Source organism: Rosa rugosa, chromosome 1, assembly GCF_958449725.1.
Source record: "Rosa rugosa chromosome 1, drRosRugo1.1, whole genome shotgun sequence".
Lineage (NCBI taxonomy): Eukaryota > Viridiplantae > Streptophyta > Magnoliopsida > Rosales > Rosaceae > Rosa > Rosa rugosa.
Window position 1 is genome coordinate 58,467,888 of NC_084820.1, and position 23,645 is coordinate 58,491,532.

Below are 23,645 nucleotides of genomic sequence, written 5' to 3' on the forward strand. Positions count from 1 at the left end.
AAAGCTTCAATGGTAGTCATAAAATCATCCTATTGTAAATTAATTGTAAAAATGCATAATACAATAAATGAGCAAGGATCCTACTGATCGAATTATAGAATTTATAAACTGATGAATATGAAAACAAGAGTTTATACAGTGAACCCTTTCTCTTTAATAGATCTACAAAGGAATATATCCTTGTTTATACGGTATAGCTCAAAGAAAATAAAAAATTTACCTGTTACATGAAGATCGGACAAGCATGTTCATAGATCGAGAAGGCCTTCATTGCTTTTGATTTTTTCCTGGAGAAAAAAAAAATCATATTAGAAGAAGGGGGAGCCAGATTGATTGAGAAAAAGGACGAGAAGAAGGAGATGAATTTTTACCTTCGGCGGAGAAGGAATCATACTATCAGAGTATCAGTCGAAGGAGAACACTTCCGGAGCCACCAGTTCGAAGAAGAACACCTTCACAAACTCACAGCTTCATGTGAAAAGAGAGAGAGAGAGAGAGAGAGAGAGAGAGAGTGAGTCTCGGCGTCTCGCAGTGCAGGTGAACAGGAGAGAGAGAGAGAGAGAGAATGAGTCTTGGCGTTGGTGGATATGGTAGAGGCGGAGGCGCTGGTTTCAGATCGGAGGCGCTGGTTTCAGATCGGGTTTGCGGGCTCTCGGCGTCTCGCAGTGCAGGTGAAGTGGAGAGAGAGAGAGTGAGTCTCGCTGTCTCGGCGTTGGTGGATCGGGTTTGGCCGTTTGGGAAGGACTGTGACTGAAGGTGAAGGAGGCGGCCTCTACTCTCGATCGGGTTTGAAGAAATGGGCAAATGGCTGTGTGTTGATTAGGTTAGTCGTATTGGACTTTAGGTATTGTGAGGAACAATTTGGTGTATTTGATCCTATAGTAGAAATTCTGAGCCTTATATGAGGTCCAATAATATATGGACATATGTATCCTTTTTAACTTAGACGGGCCTAAACGGGTTTTCCTAACTTTGAATGGCAGGGCCCGGCCCGAACCGTATCTTTGAAAGTGCAAGCCCGGCCCGGCCCGTTTTAGTGACAAAAAAAATAGGGCCCGGCCAGAACGGGTCGGGCTTTGACAGGCCGGTCCGGGTTTGCGGGTTTTCGGGCTTAAATGCCCAGCCCTAATAAAGAGGGTGCATTGAAAGGTGGGCGGAGTGTCAATGTCACTCTCTTTGAATCACTAAGGCCTTCTCCAACCCACAAGACCACAGGGCTAAAAATACTCATAGGGCTAAATTTTAGCCTTGATTTCTTTACTATTCATCGATGTGACATTAACCGTCTCCAACTCATCAAAGCTAAATTATAGCCCTAAAATATATTTTAAAATTTTGAATATGTTATATATATATATATATATATATATATATATATATATATGTTCTTATTTTGTATCAGATTCTTACTTATAGTAATTGAAATCATTTTTATGTTAAAAAATATTTTTCCATTGTACTTTTCAAATTTCATGTGTTGCTTCACAAGCAATGTTGTAGATTTCTTATACGATTTTATATATGTGGCATATGTTATCTTGATGAAATATTTTTAAATTCTCATATATGACTTCGAGGCCACGTGTTTCATCTTGATTCCTTTGTGAAATTTCGAAATGGTTATAAAGCAATTTTTGGCTTGATCGCATCTTATCAAATTTTCGGATATGATTTCGAGGCCACGTGTTTCGTTCTTATTTTTTTTGTGAAATTTTGAAATGGATATAAAGCAATTTTTGGCTTGATCGATTCTTATCAATTTTTTGGATAAGATTCTTGAATGACATGTGTTCCGTCTTCATTGGATTATCAATTTTGGAGTGGATATAATGTCTACGTGGCACTCGTTATCTTCAGCAAAAAATAACTTTATAAACTGAGTGTTTGAACTAGCATAACTCACAAAATCATCTACTTTTCTCTACTCACCTTGATCAGCTTCATACTTTTTTTTTAAACACTTATGCAATGAGTTCTAATTGGTCCGATAAGTGGCATGAAAGATTATGTGCAGAAGAGGATGAAGAAGATGATGAGATGGAAATGGATGCAACACAAGTTATGACAACGGCAGCTAGTTAATTGGTTGGCTAATGAACAACTCCATCCACAACCACAATGGGGTGGGTCAATTCCAGGGTGCAAATAACGACGATCTACTGCAAAAGTATTTTGTCGAAAATCCGGTCTACCCACCAGAAATATTCAGACGCTGCTACCGAATGAGGCGTGAAGTTTTTCTTCGCTTACTAGATGATGTCAAATTAGCTAACCCCTACTCCAAGCAAAAACGTGACAATAAAAGACAACTCGGCTTTTCGCCTCCTGCGAAATTGACTTGCACACTCCGAATGATGGCTGACGGACAAGTGGCAGACTCTCTTGATGAAAACTTCATGATGGCTGAATCTACTGCTATAGAAAACTGCAGTGAATTTTGTCGTATGATCGTCACTATCTACCAGCAACGATATCTTCGAGCACCAAACAAAGAGGATCTGGAAAGGCTCTTACAGAGAGCCCAAAGACGAGGTTTTCCTGGAATGATAGGATCGCTCGACTGCATGCATTGGCAGTGGAAGAACTGTCTAACTGGATGGCAAGGAAGCTTTAATTAGTGGCAAATCAAGAAAGCCAACCATCGTTCTTGAAGCCGTGGCGGATTTTGATACATGGATCTGACATGCCTTTTTTGGAATTCTTGGTACACAAAATGACATAACAGTCCTCAGGCGTTCACCACTGTTTGATGCGCTCACTGAAGGTCAGTCACTACAACTAGACTACCACATCAATAATCATCGTTATAACATGGGTTACTATCTCGCTGATGGCATCTACCCTAAGTGGGCAACGCTTGTCCAATCAATCAGGCACCTTTAAAATGAAGCTGAAGCATATTTCACCATCAAACAAAAGGCTTACCGCAAAGACGTTGAAAGGGCATTTGGTGTTCTCCAGGCAAAATGGGCAATCATTAGACAACCTGTAAGAGGGTGGAGTTTGGAAAATTTGTCTAATATCATGATGGCATGCATTATCCTTCATAATATGATTGTTGAGGATGAACGTGCTGATTACTACAATGGTGAGTCTGATGATGACGAACCGGATCCAAATAGGTCTAGAAGAGCTCGAGCTCGCATCTTAGAGAAAGCGAGAGAAAATTTGGAAAGAAATCCAAGATCTGGAAGAATTACAATGTCGGAATATATGTCTCGATACTGAATGATACGTTCTCTTGTTGGCAACCGACATTTACAAGATGATCTTGTCCAAAACCTCTGGTCAATGCGAGGTCAAGCACCATGAATTTGATCTTTGCTATGTGATTGAGTTTTCAAAGCTTTGAATTTGTGATTTTAATAATTGGCATGGTTGTCACTGACAATTGTTTGCATTTTATTACTTTCTTTTGTTCCTTTTTAAATGCTTTTGTAATGAATAAAACAAATATTGAAAATATGACACATGGTTTACTGTTTTTATCAAACATTTATTTCATAATAACTTAAAGTTACAAGGAAAATTGAATAACTAAAATTATATGAAAACAATCATATAGCATAAATAGATTATAACAATTTATTTGGGCAACATTAGTTACTCATCTGATTCATTGAATGGCATTTCCAGGTGATAGTCATTCGATGTCGAACCGAATGACGGAAACAACCCACAACGCTGAATTTTCTCAATTATTTCCCTTTTCTTTCCATCATAATACTCCTTACTCCTTTTCAAAAAAATACTCCTTACTCAAAGGAGTAAAATTGATGGTTTGCATTGCTAAAATAAATTCTTCCCTATCACGCTCTCTTCTCTCTTCCTTGAGTTGATATCTTCTTGTTTTTTCCTCCTTTGATTTTTTGAGATCTTCTCTTAGTTGATTTAGGTGGGCCACCACTTCATCTCCAATGACACTTTCAGCTTCTTTTCTCTTGGCAAGTCTTTTTCTTGCTGCATTTCACTCAATTGGCCTAGGATTTTGGGTTTGAGTAATTGTTGGACTTGAAGACTGGGTTGAACTTGTGATGATAGGATCAACATCATCATCTAATGAGAATGAGGAATTTTGTTCTGTGGTTGGTGTGTTGAAAATAACTTGTGGTGTATCTTCAAAAGTCGCCCAATTACATTCTTTAGCCAATTTGCAACAATTGATAAAATTAAAACTTTTTCCTTTGTTGTCGTCCCGAAAATAACATTCGGCTTGGCGTTGCTATAAAATGTATAATTCAAATTATGAGCACAAATTAAATGTAATCTACTTATCTACATAACAATATTATACAAAATAAAAAAATCACATTGTATTTTAAAATAAATTTTTCTTTGAAAAAAATACTCACTTGATCTTGAAGATTGGCTCCACTTTGGTTCATCCTCTTGACACGTTTGATGCAAGAGTGTCATTTGTTCATTTGAGGAAAAATATAGGGTTATTATCATAAATGGTACCTGAACTTATCTTCTATTTTATCGATGGTACCTAAACTTCAATTTTGATCACAACTAGTACCCGAACTTTTCGATTTCATTTTAAATGGTACCTAAGGCCACATTCGGTCACTATTCCGGCCAAAAAAGCCAAATCTAAAAAGAAAAAGAAAAAAGAAACAAGTTCAAGGCAAGTCTATTACCAAAAAATCATCACTATATATGATTGCAACCCTTGAAATCATCACTATGATTGCCTCCCATGCCGTTTTTAGTCGGAATAGTGATCGGAGTTGGCTCTAGGTACCATTTAAAATGAAATCGAAAAGTTCGGGTACTGGTTGTGATCAAAATTGAAGTTCAGGTACCATCGATAAGATTGAGGTATAGTTCAGGTACTATTTGTGATAATAACCCAAAAATATATCTTTGCCACCGAGATTTGTAACTCTCCCACATCCTTTGTACCAAAATAGTATCTTGGATCTTCATGAATTTTTGTTGAACTTGGGTCCAAACACCATCTTTCGATTGACTTGTACCATTGACGAAATTTTGGGATACTTTAACGAAAGCAACGGTGAGTGTTTCATCTTCCAACGATGCCTAATTCACTCTTCTTCTCGACGAACTAGCCATTTTCGGTAAAGAAAAAATAAATGAGAGCTTAAGAATAGGGAGAAAATGAAAGATTGAGAATATAGAGATATATATGAGGAAGTAGAAGGAAGATGTGAAAAAATAAGGTTGAGGTGATATGTATTTATAGTGTTAAAAAAAAAAAAAAACCAACGGCTAGATGACGTCAGCACATCTAGCTGTTGCTGACGTCATATGGCCAATGGTAGCCATCAGATTATAAGAAGCCCATTAATATGGACCATTGGTTTATAACTCTGAATGTATACTCACACATGCAAAATTTATCACCTCACGTGGGCCTCCCCACTTCCTGATCCAATTTTTTTTTGAAGGGCTATGACAAGGACGCTTTAGTGGCAAATCAAGAAAGTCAACCATCGTTCTCGAAGCTGTGGCGGATTTTGATACATGGATTTGGCATGCCTATGCATGCAGTCGAGCGATCTTATTATTCCAGGAAAACCTCGTCTTTGGGCTCTCTGTAAGAGCCTTTCCAGATCCTCTCTGTTTGGTGCTCGAAGATATCGTTGCTGGTAGATAGTGACAATCGTACGACAAAATTCACTGAAGTTTTTTATAGAAGTAGATTCAGCCATCATGAAGTTTTCATCAAGAGAGTCTGCCACTTGTCCGTAAGCATCATTTGGAGTGCGCAAGTCAATTTCGCATGAGGCGAAAAGCCGAGTTGTCTTTTATTGTCACGTTTTTGCCTGAAATAGGGGTTAGCTGATTGGACATCGTCTGGTAGGCGAAGAAAAACTTTACTCCTCATTCGGTAGCCGCGTCTGAATATTTTTGGTAGGTAGACCGGATTTTCGACAAAATACTTTTGCAGTAGATCATCGTTCACACACGAACGAAATAGAGGGATGCATTTGCGCCCTAGAACTGACCCACCCCATTGTGGTTGTGGACGGAGTTGTTCATTAGTCAACCAACTAGCTGCCGTCGTCATAACTTGTGTTGCATCCATTTCCATCTCATTGCATAAGTGTTTAAAAAAAAAAGTATGAAGCTGATCAAGGTGAGTAGAGAAAAGTAGATGATTTTGTGAGTTATGCTAGTTTAAGCACTCAGTTTATAAAGTTATTTTTTGCTGAAGATAACGAGTGCCACGTAGACATCATATCCACTCCAAAATTTGATAATCCAATGAAGATGGAACACGTGTCATTCAAGAATCTTATCTAAAAATTTGATAAGATTCGATCAAGCCAAAAATTGCTTTATATCCATTTCGAAATTTCACAAACAAATCAGGACAAAACACGTGGCCTCGAAATCATATCTGAAAATTTGATAAGATGCGATCAAGTCAAAAATTGCTTTATATCATTTTCAAAATTTCACAAACGAATCACGATGAAACACGTGGTCTTGAAGTCATATCTGACAATTTAAAAATATTCCATCAAGATAACATATGCCACATATATAAAATCGTATAAGAAATCTACAACATTGCTTGTGAAGCAATACATGGAATTTGAAAAGTATAACTGAAAAAATATTTGTTATCATAAAAATGAATTCAATTACTACAAATAAGAATCTGATACAAAATAAGAATATATATATATATATATATACAGATCCTATCCAGAGCGGAGCTCCGCTTTGAAATTAACGTGTGAAGTTCGAGTTTTGGGTCGCTTTTCGGTTGCATATCCACATCTCGACCGTTCAGTTTTTAGGTACTAGTGTATAGATTATCTCTGCAAATTTTCAGCCAAAATGATGATTGTTAAGGTATCTAACTCTCGTAAACCAATGGACGAACTGAATCTGTCAACCTGAACCGTACTAGCTTTAAGGCAGTTATCAATGCCTTAACGATCATCATTTTGGCTGAAAATTTGCAGAGACGATCTATACACTAGTACCTAAAAACTGAACGGTCGAGATGTGGATATGCGACCGAAAAGTGACCCAAAACTCGAACTTCACAAATAAATTTTCAAAGCGGAGCTCCGCTCTGGATAGGATATGTATATATATATATATTCAAATTTTTAAAATATATTTTAGGGCTATAATTTAGCCTTGACAGATTGAAGACGGTTGATATCACATCAATGATTAGTAAATAATTCAGGGCTATTTTTAGCCTTGTGGTTAAAGAAGGCCTTAGCCCTTTAACTTGCACTTTAGCCTTCAATTTTAGCCCTTTAACCCTTAACTATTTGGGTTGGATATGAATTTGGTCAAAATTTAGCCATTTAGCTCTTTAACCCTTTGGGTTGGAGAATGCCTAATAGTCTAATATCAGTAATATGGTATAGGTTCTCATTTTTGAGTGGAGAGAAAAGGTCATGACCCTCATGTGTCTGGGCTACTGGGCTAGGCTGTCTTGGGCCTGATCTACATTCGGGCCGAGGAATTCAATCCACAGGTTCAGTTTCATAAGAAAAATAAAGGAGTGGAGAGTGGAACGTGCTCAAGTAGAAGAGGAGACTCTCCCTCCCAAAACCCAAAAACCGGGTCAAAAAAATGGCCAGTTCTCCGGCCTCCACCGCATCTCCACTCCAACGCCTCTCCACCTTCAAAAGCCCCGCCACCCCCGCCGCCGGCGCCGCCTCCCCACTCGACACCTTCGCCGCCGATCCCATTTTCTCCGCCTTCCTCTCCCCCTCCTTCTCCTCCACCTCTTTCTCCTCCGCCGCCCTCTCCTCCGGCTCCCCCGCATCCACCGCCGAGAAGCTCCAGCACGCCATCCGCCTTCTCGAGTCCCAGCTCCGCTCCGAGGTCCTCTCCCGCCACTCCGACCTCCTCTCCCAGCTCTCCTCCCTCCAGCACGCCGACCACGCCCTCTCCACCGTCCGATCCTCCGTCCACTCCCTCCAGTCCTCCCTCCGCCACACCCGATCCGAGCTCTCCGACCCCCTCCGCTCCATCACCGCCCTCACTCTCCAGCTCTCCAACCTCCACGCCACGTCGGAGCTCCTCCACCACACCCTCCGCGCCCTCCGCCTCTCCAAGAAGCTCCGCGACCTCGCCGCCGACCCCGAGAAGATCGATCTCGCCAAGGCCGCCCAGCTGCATTGCGAGATCTTGGCGCTCTACGACGAGTACGATCTCTCCGGCATCGAAGTCGTCGAGGAGGAGCTCGGCTGGGTCAGAGAGACCGGCGACAAGTTGCGCGGCGAGGCCATGAAGGCGTTGGAGCTAGGGATGGAGGGGTTGAATCAGGGGGAGGTGGCCATCGGGTTGCAGGTGTTTTACAATCTGGGAGAGCTGAAGCCGTCTATGGAGCAATTGATTGGGAAGTACAAGGGTATGGGAGTGAAGAGTATCAGTGTGGCACTGGATATGAAGGCCATTTCCGGGTCGGTGGGGAGCGGGTTTGGGCCTGGAGGGATTAGAGGGAGTGGGACGCCGCAGATTGGCGGCGGAGCCAAGGCGAGGGATGGACTTTGGCAGAGAATGGGGACGTGTATGGATCAGTTGCATTCCATCATGGTTGCTGTGTGGCATTTGCAGAAGGTGTTGTCCAAGAAGCGGGATCCATTCACGCATGTGTTGCTGCTTGATGAAGTTATTAAGGTGAAAAGAAATAATGTGTTGCTTTTCAGTTCTTGGATTGCTTGTGTATTTACTCTCTTTTGATGAATTGGAACCAACTCTAGGTAAGAATTACTTATGTGTTATATGAAATGAGAGTGGAGCCTAAGAACTGTAGGTGTAGTGGGGTGTGTAAAATAGTCGGGACAGCGGATAGTTAATTAGTTCAGGGGAGGTTCATGAAATGGGGTTAAAGAGCATGGACATTACTTTCAATTTTGTTTTTGTACTTATACTTGCTTAGATCTGCTACTAGCATATTTGCCGCTGTAACTGATGGATGTATGAAAACCATTTTTACCGTATTGGACTTTCAAGTTGGATGTCAAATGGTTCACATCAAATCATAGAATATGTGGCTCCTAGGAAGATGATATATCTTATTCTGGCATTGCTAATATTTGACCAATTAAATGTCTTTCGTTCCAAGTTGGTTTCTCATCCCTTTTCCGCTCATCTGCACTAATTCCCTGCTAACTTGAACAATCAATCTAACCATGTACAGTGACTCCTACAGGTTGTTTCAATATACTTTGCATTTTGGTTTACAAAGAGATCATTAGTTTTCTTTGTGTTCAGTGTCATTTTCATACGGTGATTAATGAAGCTGTTCAGTTAGTATTTCGTTTGTAAGATTGATATTCTTGCTGATGATTTTACTTCTTATCTTGTCTAAGATCGTTAACTTGCTTACATTTACTTCTTAGGAAGGGGAGCCCATGATAACAGATAGAGTGTGGGAGGCCCTTGTGAAGGCTTTTGCCAACCAAATGAAGTCTGCTTTCTCTGCATCAAGTTTTGTGAAAGAGATATTCACCATGGGGTATCCAAAGCTTTTTGCTATGATAGATAACCTTCTTGAAAGAATTTCACGTGACACAGATGTGAAAGGGGTTCTACCAGCTATTACTTCAGAGGGAAAAGAACAACTGGTTGCAGCTGTTGAAATTTTCCAGAATTCATTCTTGGCTCTCTGCCTTAGTCGTCTGTCAGATCTTGTGAATACTGTATTTCCTGTATCGAGCCGTGGGAGTGTTCCCTCTAAAGACCATATCTCAAGAATCATTGCACGGATTCAGGAAGAAATTGAATCTGTTCAGTTGGATGCGCGCCTGACTCTTCTTGTATTGCGTGAGATTGGCAAGGTTCTTCTACTGCTTTCTGAACGAGCTGAATACCAGGTAATTCTTATAGTTATCTTCCCTAGAATCTGACATTGCCTGCAAAGGAAAATGATCATTCTTCTTCTGACTAGTGTAAGATGTCCAGAGTTATACTAAGGACCTCATTAAATATGAAATCCATTGTAGTCGCTCTGTTGCCTCAATCCATAAGTTAAGGTTCGCTGTCTGTTGATTTCATGGTCGAGATATTCTCTATAGGCCTGTTTGATCACTTTCTCATTGAGTAAGTTTAAAGAAAAGCACAGGAAAGGAAGATGTCACAATAGATTAAGATGTATGATGTTCTAGGTTTTTGTAAGCTTATTCTGTGAGATTTTTGGCTAATCAAAAAATCAGCAATGCAACAAAAGATTGGTAGATTAGGTGTATATTTTTGACAGTTATGGTCTGATCCAGTTAATATGACAAGTGATTTTCAGGAAATGTTAGAATTTTGCTAATTTTATAACTACATTTGAATGACAGATATCAACTGGTCCTGAATCACGCCAAGTCAATGGTCCTGCAACTCCAGCCCAACTCAAGAACTTCATGCTATGTCAGCATCTCCAGGAAATTCATACACGCATATCGTCAATGATTAGTGGACTGCCCACTATTGCCTCAGATGTGCTGTCCCCGGCATTAGGTGCAATATATGGGGTTGCTTGCGACTCAGTGACAACCTTGTTCCAAGCCATGCTTGATCGTCTTGAATCTTGCATCTTGCAAATTCATGAACAGAAGTTTGGTGTGCTAGGCATGGATGCTGCTATGGATAACAATGCATCACCTTACATGGAGGAGTTGCAGAAGTGCATTCTTCACTTCCGGAGTGAGTTCCTATCTAGGCTGTTGCCTTCAAAAACTGCCGCTGTGGGAGTAGAGACCATATGCACCAGACTTGTTAGAAGCATGGCTGCACGGGTTTTAATATTTTTTATCAGGCACGCTTCTCTTGTCAGACCCCTTTCAGAATCAGGGAAGCTAAGGATGGCTAGGGACATGGCTGAGCTGGAATTAGCTGTTGGCCAAAATTTGTTCCCAGTAGAGCAACTTGGTGCACCATATAGAGCTCTTCGAGCATTTCGGCCTCTCATTTTCTTGGACACATCCCAACTTGGAGCATCTCCTCTTCTTCAAGATCTACCACCAAGTGTCATACTTCACCATCTATACTCCCGAGGTCCCGATGAATTGCAATCACCTCTACAAAGGAACAAACTAACACCTCTGCAATACTCCTTGTGGCTAGATTCTCAAGGAGAGGACCAGGTTTGGAAGGGTATTAAGGCAACACTAGATGACTATGCTACACATGTAAGGGCCAGAGGAGACAAAGAGTTTAGCCCTGTGTATCCTCTAATGCTTCGACTGGGGTCATTGTTGACAGAAAACACTCCTGTGACCCAAAAGCCTTGATGTCCGGTGTACTGCCTGTGAGGTAATCACTTCCTTGAGAAGCAGGCATTAGTCAGGTTGGTGTTTGAGGAAGATGTTGAAGGTGGGATAATTGCGGATACATCACAAAGAACTGTACCACTTCCATCGGCAACTGTGAGGTACACAAGGTTCTTTACTACTTTGCTGCATCATCACTCAGTTTTTCAGGTTTTAGGTCTATACTTGATAGGTAAATTGTGAGGGCTTAGTAGCTATTGAACTCTGCATGAGAACAGGCGGACTCGGTTCATTAAATATTCATTGTAACTTTTTTTTTTTGTATCTATTCTTTCTCTTCCTCACCCTTTTTGTGGTGATATTATCCTACATTTCATGTAAATTAGATATCCACATAGTAAAATGTAATGTTGCATTTGGTGCTCAAATTTTATGAACTTTTTATCTCTTCATTATATTACTCCACAAAGTTCTGTATCCACTTCAAATGATTTTACTGTAAGCAAACGTTCCATACTGATTATCTGTTGTTTCAAGTTTGAGATTGGGAATACTGTTTAAAGAGACCTTCTATGGTATTCGAGAGAATTGGCGGATCATTATGAGAATAAAAGAAGACTGTTAATGAATGTGCCGTTATCATCTAAACTACCATGAATTCATCTAATAATAGTAATATGAGTGGATGATTTTCAAAACAGGTTGATTTTCTATAAAGATTATATAAAGATTGGTGTAGAAAATGAATGGGTTGATAATGAGACTCATGAAAATGCAAAAGATATGGTACCCAAAAGAACGGGTTGGTCGGGACAGTTGCTTGCTTGGCTAATGTTTGAACTGGTATGATGCAATTATATGCTCCTCCATTTTCGAAACCACTGCTACACTATGTTCCCTTCGACTTGTTTGATGTGTGAGATGCCATCCCTAGATTTCTGAGTTGGGATGCTGACATGTTGTTGAATGAAATCTTCACGTTACATTATATAGGACCTTTGAATCTGAAAAGTATATTTCAGATTTAGAGATAAACTTGATGGTACCATGTATTAGTTCAACCCTGTATTAATACCTGAATCGGATAAATGATCAAAATGCTCCAAATCAACCTCCATCAAGAACCTAGCAGCAACATTTGGGACAGGTTAGTTGTAAGGATATTCTTCTTCATGGTATTAATTTCAACCTTTTGGAACCTTATTTGGGATTGGCTTCTTCAAAGGGTTGCTTATCTCTAGCAATTATGTCTAGTATTGTACCATCTGATGATCATATCTTCTTAGATAGTTGAGACCAAAAACCCCATTCATGACCAAAAGTCAAGTTTAGTTATCATGTGTTGAGCTAGGTTCGACTCTTTGTCACTCAAGTGAATTGAATTGAAGCGTCTGTTTTGTCTTGGCGGCATTGTTGAAATTGCTTTGCTGGGAACCTAATACATACAAACACTAGCATACAGAGTTTCCCAGTGTCATGGTGATGACTTTTCATCCACGTTGATCATACAATTTACAATGCCTATACATGTTTTCTTATATTATTTTCTATTCATTACAGCTAATTCAAACAAAAGCATATTGTTTCCTGTTCAAACTAGTGGAATTGCTTTTACTTGTGGTTACAGTGACCATCCATATCCTGTAGATTAAAATGAAACTCTAATCATGGTAATATAAATTTGGAAGGATGTCCGGGGGAAGTTTTATGTTTTTTGTTTGGATGAAACTTTGACGATCACTAAAAACTTAAAAAGTAAGATACATAACATATTGAGAATGCTACAAAAGTTTGAGGTTGTCCTTAACTAAATGGATCTGAAATCACCCATTCCAAATTATCCTAATTAAGCAAACACAAGGGTGACCTGCATAGACATTGATCATAAATATAGGAGTAGCAAGACATAACTTGCTAAAGTCCACAAGCAGTCAGGATCATGAGGCTGCAGTATTCCTGGGAGACCAACTAGTTCTCTAATCAACCATTTAAGAAATGACCCCTTTTTTTTTGTTTTTTAATTAAGTGATCCTAAGAAAATGACTTCCTTTGCTAAACACTTCATCTATCTTCATTACTGCAATGTGGCACAGTGTTATTTGAAGTTAGCAAATAGTATAAGACAGCCAAAGCCAAAATTCTAGATTTCTTATGTGACACCTGAGATGTGGACATTGAGGCTAGCTAGGTGCATTCACACATCCCTGTTCTAATGGCACATCTTATTTCCAGTTTCTGCCTCATAAAACAAGAAAATTAGTACTAAATTCCCCTGTAATTATTTGGTGTCCACCTTTGTTTATTATTCATGATTACTTGAAGCAGAATAAAAAATTATGCAACATTTATATATAATTGATTCTAAATAGTTGGCGGCGTGCCCTGAATGCTCTTCTACCCTATATGGCATTACATACAGTGTTATATTATTCTACAGTTATCTTTACACACAAAAACCACCCTCTTAAATTGACCAATGTCTACATCTGGTTCCATGTAAATCCAAACCCTAGCATTTTGTTTGAAGTTTGATGGGTTATTCTCTGAAAATGAGATAATGATTTCAGTTTGGTAAATATGAAATATTCCTGTTATCAAGCTTTCTTTTCTAATTTTTAAAAGCCAACATCATTTTCAGCATCTGTAATTTTTGTGTCTTATTCTGTTACCTCCACCTTCAAACCTTAATCTCCCTTGTTAGCCTTAATATTTATAGCTCTTTGAAGCATCCGCTTTAGCATAATATCTGGGAGGTGAATCCTAGGCAGGCAGCTAAGACAACTAAGTAGAATTGTAAGAAACTATGGGGAAGAAAGTGAGCCAGACATCAGTGAAAATATCTAAGAAGGAGAAGAAGGAGTTTAACAGTTTGATTAGACTCTTGAGGCCTAAAGTCTACATCACTGACTGCTCAAGCTTCAAGACACTAGTGCAAGACCTCACCGGCAATGGAAGCTCAAATATCTCAATTACTACTTCCTCATCACACCCTCAGCAACAGCACAGAGTACCAGTTGTAGATGTTGAGGAGTATCAAGTAGAGCCTGAAAGGAGTACTAGTGTGGATGTCTCAACTAATGCATCATTTGATTCTTCTGAGCTGTGGAACCAAGAAATATTTATACATGACCAAGAATTAAACCAACTGTGTTATCAGATGTATTCAGATGATACTACAACAACAAATATTTTAGAAGGTTCATCACCTTCAACAGCAGACCAAATGGTGGATATGTTGCCATTTCAAGAGCTTGAGTCATGGCTTTCGGGGACTGAGCCTTTTGATCCTTTCAACATTAATGGTTATGGTCAGATTGATCAAGAGGTCAGCATATTTGACTATGAGCTGTCAGGGCTACTATGATCAGAATCTCAGATTGTTTGTTCTTCAAGTATTCGTTCCGTTCCGTAGACTGTAAATTCTGCTCTATTCAAACTTCAGTACACATATGTTCATAGCAATAGATGTATTTAGGCAGTGTGTGGTAATCCTTTGTATAGAGAGAGGCCCATTTCCTCTTTTACAAATTACTGTCTCTGTAATTTGTTCAATCTATACTTTGTACGCATCAATATTCGGTATAATTGGTGAATTTGAATGGTTTGTTCATAATATACATACCTTGTACAAGGTTCTGCAAATTTAGAGGAGCATCCAGCCATATTTCCTTTTCATATGTATGTTGTTCAAATCTTTGTATATAAACACATTAATGAATGTCACCTAATTGATGGAATATTGACCAATACCAGAGGCTGGTTTGGAGAATTGTCAAAAGATAAATTGTTAAGCTGAAGTTCAGTATGAATTTGCATTTGTACCCTCACTTGAAGAGAAGCAAATTATCCATTTTTCTTGGAATGTTTCTCGTATTATACTCCATTTGTGGTTTGGAAAGATGAGCTAATGTAAGTCGCCCGACAGAAGCCACAACTTCCCTTTATTCCTGTAGTACTGTAACAAGTTATATGATCATTTGGTACTTGGACTACAATTTGTAGTGCTTTAAGAGTGAAAGCTGAATTTATTTCTTTGCGGATTCCGTTGGACTATATGAATACACATACAACTTCCAATTCATCATGCAGAGAAATTATGTAGCCGAGTGATCTTATGAATCTCAGTGACATAAACTTCCATTCGCTATAGGCAGTTGATTTGTTTTCATCACTAAAAGAACGGAGGTTCGGGTGTAGTGGTTTTTTTTTTCTTGTTGACGTCTTGAGCAAAGACGGTTACGAGAAGACTAATATCGTCAAATCCTCTATTAAAATAAAACAAATTAGGTGCAACGAAAAATCACTATGTAGAATCCTTTACAATGGCATAAAAGCCCATGACTTGCAAGAAAATAGTAATTTCTAGTAAAGAAATCGCAAAATGAAAAAAGTGGCAGTCTCATGATAAACTATAATTATGTTTTATAACACGTGGCAGTTTTGTATTGAGTGGTGGTATCACCACCAAAGTATTGGTGGTGAGCAAATTTGAATCCAAAAAAATTATACTAAATATTCATACCAAATGACGTGGCATCTGACATGGCAAGTGCCACATCATCACCTTTAATTCAATAAAATCCAGCAAATTAAAAATTAAGTGTTCATTTAAAAAAGAATAATTCTTTGGTAAAAAAATAATAATTAAAAAACTTGATTAAACCCTAACACAATTAAAAGTGCAGAACAACTAACGATATAATTTTCACCAAATATATCACTTGCCATTGTGTTTTCAAAATTCATATACTGTTCTGTAATCCATCTTGGCTAATTTCATATCAAAATTAGAAGTCATTCTCGGTTTATAACTTGTATCCTACTTATCAAATACAATCATCTGGAGAAGTGTTTATGTGATAGGGTTGGAAAACTTATTCGAGTTTGACTAATATTTTTAATAGTTAATATTTTATTTTAAAATTACAAAATTTAATAGAAATACAAGCCAGAAATTATTAGGTTGAAGACGTAACGCCCCATCATTTGGTATTGATATTTGGTATGATATTTTGGGATCCCAAGTATTTTCCTTTTCCTTTTTCGTCACGTCGGAAGGGAGACACCGGCTGCCTAGACTCCGTCGACGTTGCTGTCTGTCATTAGAGATAAGAATGATGAGGAGTCCATCAGTCTATCCGTTTAATATTCTCCACAGGTTTTTGGGTTCAAGTTTCTTCCTCCGTTGCTTTATCATCAATAGACGTTCTTGCACTCCTCTGCGATTTGGGTTTGATTTATTCGATGAAATATGGATGACTTTGACAAGAAGGTGTTTGTTGAAACGTTGTTATGTGATATTAGTGTCAGTCTGCAGTTGAGGAATCAACTTCCGCTAAACTTGAATCAAATTTCCATATGCAACCAAGATTGGTGAAAATTATGTTCTTGAAATGGGATATAGTAATTGGTTTTGGGGCTACTAGCCCAAGTTGCGAGAGAAGGTGGAAAGTAAGTTGGGCCAGAAATGCTTGTTTAACCATCCATATGCAACCAAACCTGGAATGGAATAGACCGAATAGTTTAATAAGCTTCCTAGCTACTAGTATTCGGAGGCCATCCTGGAACCATTATTATTTTTAACTGGTCAATGCTAAAATATATATTATATTGACTTAATTTTCATTTTCTTCTGCTCGATCATTTAAGTTGTAGTAACTTTGTGGTTGCTCTCCAGAGTTTTGTTTCAGTTTCGGTTGGAGATAGTCACAAGGATATGGACCTTCACAGTTGACTCCTGGCATGGCTCAGATATGAGAAGTATCATATCAACTGGAAATCAAGTACACTGTCATTAGTCTTTTGCGTACAGCTCGGATTGTGTATGTTCTCTTATCTCTCGTTCACTGTCTTTATTTTCTGCTTTGTTCTGTGTATTGGTTCATTGCTTGAGCAATTGTTGATGGGATTGGCTTTATTTGTTGGCAACAAATTGCCTATTAGTGTTGCCGGTACTCGATACTGAACAGTTGAAAACACATTGCACTGATATACTCATTGGCTGTTATGATTCTTTGTCAATTAGGAAGATCTATTTCAGATACCCTGTCAGATTCTCATGAACTCAACATCTCTCATTGTTAGATATCTTTATGAGCCTGTATTCATTTAATCATCTCTTGTTCTAATTCTGAGTTTTTGCTATTTGGTTTCTGAATATTGCTATCTGTGACTAGGAAAATGTCCTCTTAGAAGACCCCATTTCAGATGTGTCCTATATTCCAATGGCTAGAATCATCTAGATTTGTCTTTGTTCTTTTAGCTTTAGACTTTCAGGTGATAGATTAGTCTTTAGTTTTAAGGGGGGAAAAGAGGTGAGCAATTGGCAGAGAGAGAGAGAGAGAGAGAGAGAGAGAGGTTCTCTGAGTATTGTTGTTGTCATTCCCTTGAAAATAAGATACCTCGAAACTTAATGTCTTTGATGCTAATTGAATAGATCTCATCTGGTAATAAGTCTTTAATCATCTACCTACCAGGGTACCATTACTAATAATAGTAGTCTAATAGTTGATTTCATAATTGTATTAAGCGAACAATCGCATATCCCTTCTGCTTCAATGATAACTTGTACGAAGTAAAACTAACCTCTGAAACTTATTTTCTAGTGATCTGAAACTAGAGGGGAGCCAAAGGAGGATATGGTTACTCTCATTCCCGACAGCGTTAGGAATCTATGGGAAAGGTGGAATCTCCGGAGCTTTGTCCTCTTAAGCCTCTCATTGCAGACCACTTTAATTCTTTTTGCACCATTCAGAAAGAGGACACCCAACACATGGCTAACCTTGGTCATCTGGTCAGCGTACTTACTTGCTGATTGGGCTGCTAACTTTGCAGTTGGATTAATCTCAAACAGCCAAGGTGACAATTCAGTTTCCGATGAGGCCAGTGATCTTTTGGTATTTTGGACTCCCTTTCTTTTGTTACACCTTGGTGGTCCAGACACCATCACTGCTTTTGCTTTGGAAGATAATACCCTGTGGCTAAGGCACTTGCTTGGCCTCGTATTCCAGGTTATAGCTTCTGTTTATCTCTTCCTTCAGTCACTACCGAATAAGCTGTGGCTACCAACAGGGCTTCTCTTTGTTGCTGGAATCATTAAGTATGCAGAGAGAACACGTGCTTTGTATCTTGCAAGCTTGGATAACTTCAAGGAATCCATGCTTAAGAAGCCTGATGCTGGACCTAATTATGCGAAGCTCATGGAAGAATACTCCTCAAAGCTAGATGCTCAACTTCCAACTCATATTGAACTCACAGCAGAGCGCAGCAAAGAATCCAGGACAATAACTTATGTGATTGAAAAAGGCGATATGGAGAATGACATTGCAGTGGTACGACATGCTCATCACTTCTTCCAAATCTTCAAGGGTCTTATTGTAGATCTCATTTTTAGCTTTCATGAACGCTACGAGAGCCGTGTGATTTTCCATGAGCGAAACTCAGAAGAAGCTTTCAAATTAATCGCTGTCGAGCTCAACTTTATATATGAAGCTCTCTTCACCAAGGTGGTTGTGGTGCATTCTAAGCTAGGATACTTCTTCCGGGCTATATCCCTTGGTGCAGTTTCTGTAGCTCTTGTTTTCTTCTATAAATTAGAGAAAACTGATTTGCATAGGTATGAATCTGATGTTAGAATTACCTATGTGTTACTTTATGGTGCCATTGGCCTGGATTTATTATCTGCTTTCATGGTTCTATTCTCCGATTGGACTGTAGCAGCTCTGAACAAGTATTGGCAAGACTCTTGCATAGCCACTGCTATTCTAGGAAAGTATCTCCATCTTAAGAGATCATGGTGGTCTACCAAAGCAAAAAATGGCAGTGATCAAACTCCAATTGCAAGATCAACAAACTGTTTGGAGTGGACTAGAGAAGTTCTGTTCCGGAGATGGTATGAATCTGTGTCTGCATTCAACTTGATACATTATTCCCTCAAGGAATGTCCAAAATTTTCCCCTACAATTTTGGACTACTTTGGCATCGTCTACATTAAAATCATTGACTTATTGGGTGTTAAGGATCTTCGAGATAGGATGAAATACCGGTCCAGCAAGCCACTAACTAAAGATTTATGGGATTTCATTTTCAAAGAAGTGAAAAGTAAATCTCTGCTGGCAGAAGATCCTGAAACTGCGAAGAAGATATGTTCAGCCAGAGGTGATTGGGTTCTCCAGGATAGCGATTGGACTCTCCGAGATAGCTATTGGGATAGTACTGTGGACAAAAACATGGTGATCAGTAAGTTATTATCTTATGTTGTTGATGTTGATTATGACCAAAGCATTCTATTATGGCATATTGCTACTGAGTTTTGCTATAACATGGATGATTACAATGATGCAAGTGATGATAATGATAGTGGTATTGCTGGTGAGGCTATTGCTGATAGTGGCAGAATCAACAATTTCTTCGCAAAACTTTCAAGACCATTACATATAGGTCTAGATTTTATTAAGAAATTAAAAGGAGCGATATGGGGGCTTGGGGAGGCCATGGCCAATTTTTGCCAAACTCTAGTTTCGCATCAAATTGCTGGGGATCATCTACAACATGATGAATGTGCTGGTGCTGCTGATGATGATAGTGATGATAGTGTCCATTATTTTAATAAGAGAAAAGAATACAGTAAGACACTGTCTGATTACATGTTATATCTCTTAGTTATGCAGCCTACTATGATGTCTTCTGTACCAGGAATTGGACAAATAAGATTCCGAGATACGTGTGAAGAAGCCAAAAAGTTCTTCAGCAGAAGGGAATTGAGATCTGGAATGGAAGAGGCTTGTAAAAGAATCCTTGATGTAAACACTGATGTCAAACCTGTTGATGTCAAAGGGGATAGAAGTAAATCTGTTTTGTTTGATGCATGCATTTTGGCCAAAGAGCTGCAGAAATTGGAGGAAAATAAATGGGATTTAATAAGTGAAGTGTGGGTGGAATTGTTGTCATTTGCTGCTGGGCATTGCAGAGCAAATGACCATGCTCAGTTGCTGTGTAAAGGTGGAGAGCTTGTCACTTTTGTTTGGTTATTGATGGCTCATTTTGGCATAGGGGAGCAGTTCCAAATAAATGAGGGCCATGCTAGAGCAAAACTTCTTGTGGGAAAGTAAATGTATCTATGTTTTGAATAATGTAGTAAGTGTAGTCTTATCATTAAGTGAATTGGGGATATTAGCGATCTGCTTGAAAACCCAGACTTGTTGCGTACAAAGTTTTTTTCTTTGATGATGCATAGACATTCTGTTGTTGAGTACTTATATATCCTTTTCAGTTCATTTAATTGTATCTGCCTTGTGGTTCCTCTTTTCGTATGGGGGATGCTTCTGCAAAATTTCAAGTAACCTATAATTCTTTTTGCTACTCAAACTGCTTATGCCTAAATAATTATCTACTTCCCCATTCATATCTGGGCTGCATCAAGTGCTATCAGAGCAAGAAATCTGCAGCTAACTGATCAATGTGGAGCTAATTGGGAAGACATTAATAATAGTGTGCTGTGTGCTCTTCATCAACATGATCATTTTCTAATAGAAGAATCTGGCCTGTTGAAGATAATTTAAGAAGCCAGATTAGCAAAATGAAAAACATTGAATCTACCTAATAACCAAAGAAGAAAACTCTATGAACCAAATAAAAAAACTGACTCCACCTATTAACAAAACAAAACAAATTGCATTCGTTTTAATCAATTAGGCAGTCAGTGAACAGCTATTTTGCATGTTACTCGTTCACTATGGACAAATTATATTTCTGTTTACTATGAATAAACTGTATCTAATACAATAAATAAAACAGTCTGCACTGGAGTGACCTAATAACAAATAAAGAAAAACCTCCCTAGTTCTTTAATCCGGAATTTGGCGTTGCTGTCTATCCTGTTCTGCGTCTATTGTTGAATTGAGACATTGTTTATTTAATTTGTTATGTTTTGTAAGTTTTTATTCCATTAAAGAGAAAGAAAAAAAAAATGCAGCTGTAAACCTGCTACATTAATGGTATACATAGAAAGAACACGAAGGAGCTAATTAATTGCTATTCTGTAAGCTGTACACATTTTTCTGCAAAATAACAGAAGAACCAGAATAATCATATATGTGGATACTAACGAGTAATAATCATCTAGGTTGCCATGGATTTGATTCTCATCATCAATTACATTTGGAAACCATTGTTCTTACAAACAGATGCTTTTCATGCATTTGTTAAATATGAACATTACTTATCTTCCACAGAAACAACAGAATGTAGTAGACTAGATTCACATACAAATTTAAAGTAGCTAGAGAACTCATAACACAAGGGATGAAATCCTGAAAGGTTTATAGAAGAGCATATAAGCACAGCCTTACTTGATTAAGTCACATTATAAATTCACACAGAAAGTACAGCTATTTGACTAGCTTTTATTCGTAGCATTGATATACCTATCTGATATATCGCCTTCCACTTTGCTCCAAACAATGTCTTTATCATATGTATCCCCTTGACTCAGATGGCAGTCGATTTTCTCCAAGTACTGCAGATGAGGAAACTCTTGCTGCAACTGTTGAAATCCTATCTCCAGCTTCTTTAAGTACTTGAGACGCAAGACTTCAACTTTCCAATCTTCAGTCTCCTTATGATTCAAACTATCAAGCCCCCCACCCCTAATGTAGAGCTTCTTTAACTTCTTCAATTTGCTAGGCTTCAACCATTCAGGTACTTGTCCTAGGGGGATGCCTTGAAGTTCCAATTTTTCTAAATCCGGTGGAAATGAGAGTTTCAAGGACTGTTGAGAGACCTTTTTCCTCAACTTTGGAGCAACCACTCCCCATGATACTTTGAGGCGGCGAAGAGATTCAATTTTCTCCAACTCTTCCAACTCCCCATCCTTAACTTCAGCCTCATTCCCCATGTGTATGCTGAGCCGCTTTAGTTTCTTCAACTTGGATAGATCACCAACTCTGCAGGGAGTTCTTTTCGGACCTCCTATCACATAACCTTCAAGAACTTCAAGGCAAGAGAGCTTGTCAATCCCTTTTGGCATAATGTCAAGCAAGTAACACTCTGACACATCCAAATGTGTGAGCTTCCTCAATGATGAGATATCCGAAGGCAATTTCTCCAAGTTGTGACATGCTCTCAGATCCAGAATTTCAAGGTTGATAAGCTTAAGGAGAGCTGAAGGGAGCCTGGCAATTGTTGACATTCCGCGGAGGCTAAAATACTTCAAGTGCTTCAGAGCTCCTAATCCATCTAAAAAAGCTTCATCATCCACTTCAATGTGATGAGAAGTCGAGTTCTGCCACCGTCCCAGCTGGAGAACCGTGAGTGTCTTCAACCTGATTAGCCATTCTGGTTTCAGTATGAGATATTGGGCACTTGCATTGAAAACTGTTGGTATTACATTGTCGAAGTCAGCTGGAGGTAACTCAGGGACTGGCTTATCAAAAGTCAAGCATACACCCATACTATTTTTCATAGTTTCCTTCAATGGCAATCTTGAACTGAAGTCGAAAAGCTCAGCTTCATGAGCCAAGAACATCAACATGCGATGAATCCAAGGATGTATTGTACAATTATTCACAAATGTACTGGATGCATTTAAATGTGGTTGAATCAAGTTGCATGTCATGAGTTTTCTAAAGACTTCTTCTCCTACCTCCTCTGCAGTCTCGTCTTGTGTGCTTGTAACGAAACCCTGGCCAATCCAGAAGTAAATTAGAGGCCTCTTCTTTATGACAGAACTCTCTGGAAAGATCGACAGAGATAGACAGCACATCTTCAGTTCGATGCTCTCTAAACGCTCATAGCTCAGCTTTATACTACTCATGGCTGCACTCTCGTACAGCCCATACTCCACGTCCAGTTGAGACCACACCTGTGACTTTTTCTGAGCTGCTTGATGACTCTGAGACGAACGCGTCCATGACTCAGGAACGTGTTGAAATGAAGGCATCGACTCCACCAAAGGAATTGCGAGTTTGATGTTTTCGACGTTTTCAAAAATGGGATCCAGCACGCGGTTGATTGCCACGCTGCTCATGGACTCGCCGTCCTGGGATCCCAAGATGAACTTGTCGAGGCGGCGTTCCAAGGCATTGAACTGGTCTGACAGAGTTTGCTCCCACTGTTTGGCTCTGGGTAGCAGTAGCATGTTTTTCATGATTTCAAGCTCTTCTTGGATCCTCTGGAAGCTATTTAGAACCGCCGGATCATCGGTGTTGGCCGCCGTCCGGGCTTCGCTGAGACGACCCAGCAACTTGGGAATGCATTTCTCTGCATCTTTCGATGATGAAGTAGACATTGTTTTGAAAGGTAAAGAAGTGTTGCAGATGGTTTCAGCTGTGGAAGTGAAGAGGTAGATGAAAACAGAGCATAGAGACTCCACAATGCTTGTTGAAGTCAACTATGCATCCCAAGTCATGTGGCAAGTGGAAAAATAATACTAGTTTTGTA

General features: G+C 39.1%; 3 protein-coding genes across 3 annotated transcripts; 2 read left to right on the forward strand and 1 right to left on the reverse strand.

The window, feature by feature from the left end:
* The first annotated feature begins 7,514 nt into the window (after positions 1-7,514).
* On the forward strand, positions 7,515-11,688 carry LOC133725703 (conserved oligomeric Golgi complex subunit 5). Its single transcript, XM_062153062.1, has 3 exons — positions 7,515-8,625; positions 9,351-9,824; positions 10,293-11,688. The coding sequence occupies exons 1-3, from the start codon at positions 7,573-7,575 to the stop codon at positions 11,226-11,228; spliced, it is 2,463 nt and encodes an 820-aa protein (XP_062009046.1). The 5' UTR covers positions 7,515-7,572; the 3' UTR covers positions 11,229-11,688.
* A 5,108-nt stretch (positions 11,689-16,796) lies between these two features.
* On the forward strand, positions 16,797-20,472 carry LOC133742973 (uncharacterized). Its single transcript, XM_062170709.1, has 2 exons — positions 16,797-17,029; positions 17,813-20,472. Exon 2 carries the CDS (start codon positions 17,846-17,848, stop codon positions 20,315-20,317), a length of 2,472 nt encoding a protein of 823 aa, XP_062026693.1. The 5' UTR covers positions 16,797-17,029; positions 17,813-17,845; the 3' UTR covers positions 20,318-20,472.
* Positions 20,473-21,603: 1,131 nt separating this feature from the next.
* LOC133731590 (disease resistance RPP13-like protein 4) lies at positions 21,604-23,493 on the reverse strand. Its single transcript, XM_062158965.1, has one exon. The coding sequence runs from the start codon at positions 23,491-23,493 to the stop codon at positions 21,604-21,606; it is 1,890 nt and encodes a 629-aa protein (XP_062014949.1).
* Between the last annotated feature and the right edge of the window lie 152 nt (positions 23,494-23,645).